Source organism: Notothenia coriiceps, unplaced genomic scaffold (assembly GCF_000735185.1).
Source record: "Notothenia coriiceps isolate Sejong01 unplaced genomic scaffold, NC01 NC01_scaffold00012799, whole genome shotgun sequence".
In the NCBI taxonomy this organism is placed as follows: domain Eukaryota; kingdom Metazoa; phylum Chordata; class Actinopteri; order Perciformes; family Nototheniidae; genus Notothenia; species Notothenia coriiceps.
Window position 1 is genome coordinate 1 of NW_011345500.1, and position 3,050 is coordinate 3,050.

The window sequence follows — 3,050 nt, forward strand, 5'->3', positions numbered from 1 at the left end:
TGTTGTCTAGTTCACCGATTGTTTTTGTATTGGTATTATTTGTTCCTTTTTAGAGGTCTTAAAAAGGTCCTAAAAGTCATTACATTTGTACTTCAAAAATGTGCAGGTACCCTGGTTTAGTGCCAGGTGATTTGATGGGCCTTTGTAAACACTGCCTTCACCTCTCAGTGTTTGTCTGGATATCTTATGCTTCCCTGTCTTTGCTACTTCCTCAGGACGTATACACCAGTCGATGGTGACCTCACTGAATGAGGACAATGAGAGCGTCACAGTGGAGTGGATAGAAAATGGAGACACTAAAGGGAAAGAGGTAAATGACGTTTTATTACCACTCGTAGCACAAGCACCAGCCTGAGTATTCTTTCCTTCCCCACCTCAATAAATAATGCATTCAAAAAGACATTCAGGCGCTGTGGTGATTACATAACCTTCCTGCATGAAATACAGACATCACCCTCTGTACACTGATGACCTCACACAGCCTGCAGCACAGTGTTCAACAACACAGCAGACTTCTCTTGTTGCTTTTTTACATTTGTATTATATATTTGCTATCCCACTTATATATTCTCTTATTATATGGAGATGTTGTCAAAGAAGTGATGTACAATTGTATTTACATTCTGATATTGCAGTCAATTGGATTTATTTGTAAGTCAGTACTATTTTCTAGGGCTGCTCGATTATGGCAAAAATCCTAATCTCGATTATTTGGGTCAATAATTGATATCACGATTATTAAAAAAACAATTATTCATTTACTTTGAAAACATCAATTTATTGGAGAAAAAACATTTGAACATTATGTTTTTAACAGTTGATTACCCTGAACTTTAAGTATAACTCAACTGAAAAACCAATAATAAAAAAATTAATAATAATAATAAAGAAAAAAAAATTAATAATAAAATAATTATCGTTTTATTTCGATTACATTTTTTTTCGTAATCGTAATTGCGATTAAAATACGATTAATTGAGCAGCCCTACTATTTTCCATCATCTCAATCTCTCTCTGTTTTCACTTTCATCCTGTGTTTTCGGTTTAAAAGACGAATGGGGTTGGATAATGCTAACGTACAGTTATAACACAAACATAATCCCATTACGCTGTGTTGGTATCTAAAAACCATTTTAGTGTTGACAGTAAATTCACTCACTTAGTTCTAGGATCTCTTGTGTGGTCGTTGAGAATCGATGCTTTAGGTCCTGTATGGATAAATGACACTGCCTTTGTTTGATGCTCACAGACAAACACAGTCATTGGTGCAAGTCTGTTATATGTAATCAAGTCAGCATTAAAGTCATTAGATTATGATTCAAGTCTGATTTATGTCTAAATGACTCAATACTTCAGATTCACACTTAAAATAACACTTAGAACTGAGCTGTACTTTAAGGGTTCATATGCAGTATGGAAAGTATGTCACTTGTTTCATGTAATAATGAAAAGTTTATGGTTAAAATATATATCTTTTTGAACGTCATTTACATTCTGAAAATAAGTTAAATTTTGAAAAAAATATGCAAACCTTTTACTATGTCAAAGTAGTACTCTCCCACGTGTTACAACATTGAAAGGTGCATTTTATTCAGCTTCTTTGACTCTTCAGCGATCAATATATCCATTCATCTTACTTATTTGTTGGTTAATTCATGTAATGTGTTGGTATTAATACTCTTCTGTTTCTGGACAGATCGACTTGGAGAGTGTATTTGCACTTAACCCAGATGTGGCTCCAGATGAGGAAATTGCCCAAAGTCCAGAGACTCCACCCCCCCCTACACCCACAAGTGTGAAGGTCAATAAAATCGCAAAGGTAAGAGTCTGAATGCCAGCCTGTCTGCCAACTACTGTAACAAATGTTTGTTATATAATTTAAACAGTTTGAACAAAATAGTAATTTAATTTCTTTTGATTGGTTCCCTCCATGTGAGGGGAAGTCTGTAAAGTGCTCCGACTGGTTCAGGTTTTTATGATGCTGCAGTTTGCTGGACCTTAATATAGATCAGGGATCCTCCTAGGGAACCATCTCATTGGTCCTGTTAAGTACACAGTATATATAAGATAAGGGGACTAGCAGGTTAACACTGGCATTCTTTTGGGTAAATATTCCAGGTTTGAATAAATCTGACTTACAGTAAAAAATGTCAGGCAATGTAAAATGAGATGTTTCTGGGATAAAAAGTAGTGCAGTTTAATTGTTCAAATTGGAGCTATGCCACTCTTATAGGATGGTGTCATTTTGGCTTTTAACTATTTTAACTATTTAAGTGATTTTCGGTTGTGTACCTCTATCATCTGTAAAGTACATCCAGGGGTAAACTAGATCCGTAACCTGTGCAGGAATTATCCTACAGCCTTTTGTGATTTGGACAGGGTCTACTTTATTCCTTTTTTTAAGATACTTTGACATGAGTGCTTTGGCAGTGTCATGTCATCTGGGAGATTAGTGTTGATAAATGAGTTCTCTGTACTAATCTGATTCTCTGGCTTTGTCTATTTCTGTATCTCTACATTGCAGAGGAGGTTGAAAACCAAATAACAAAAAAAAGGATGTTTCCTTTCTCAAGTCTCAGAGCAGCCAATTAAATATGTAAAAGTGAAATTAGGAATCTTTGAACCCAATTCTCTTTTGATTTTTCTCGCAGAACCGTCGGACGATAGCGCCCATAAAGAATGACACTCCGTCCCGGGATAATCGAGGTTTGTTTCATGCATTTCCCTGGGAATAGATGCGTTCTCTTCTCATGGCTTGCTCTTAAATCTTGAATATGAACAAAGGGAGTCTTAGAAAAAGCACTGTTTAATACGTACAGGTGTCCAGTATTATCACATTACTTAGAATACCTAGATAAATGCTTTCTGGGGTAAAAGTCACTCAACATTAAACAGATTTCAATTAAGTCATTTTAAGTTTAAAACAGTGGGTTCAGCTTTAATAGCAAGTCCAAACCCGTTATGTGAGCATTGTGGTTTTGTATTTTCAGTGATTCCGACGCGGGCCAGACAACCCCCGCCTCCACAACCAGAGCCGGCCCCCCCTCCCC

General features: G+C 36.3%; 1 protein-coding gene across 1 annotated transcript; it reads left to right on the forward strand.

Moving 5' to 3' along the window:
• Nucleotides 1-218: 218 nt before the first annotated feature.
• Nucleotides 219-3,046, forward strand: LOC104947599 (kinesin-like protein KIF2A; the record flags this gene model as incomplete). Its single annotated transcript, XM_010773647.1, has 4 exons — nt 219-310; nt 1,697-1,819; nt 2,652-2,706; nt 2,991-3,046. Coding segments are annotated over exons 1-4 (312 nt in total), but the record flags the coding sequence as incomplete, so codon positions are not given.
• Nucleotides 3,047-3,050: the final 4 nt, after the last annotated feature.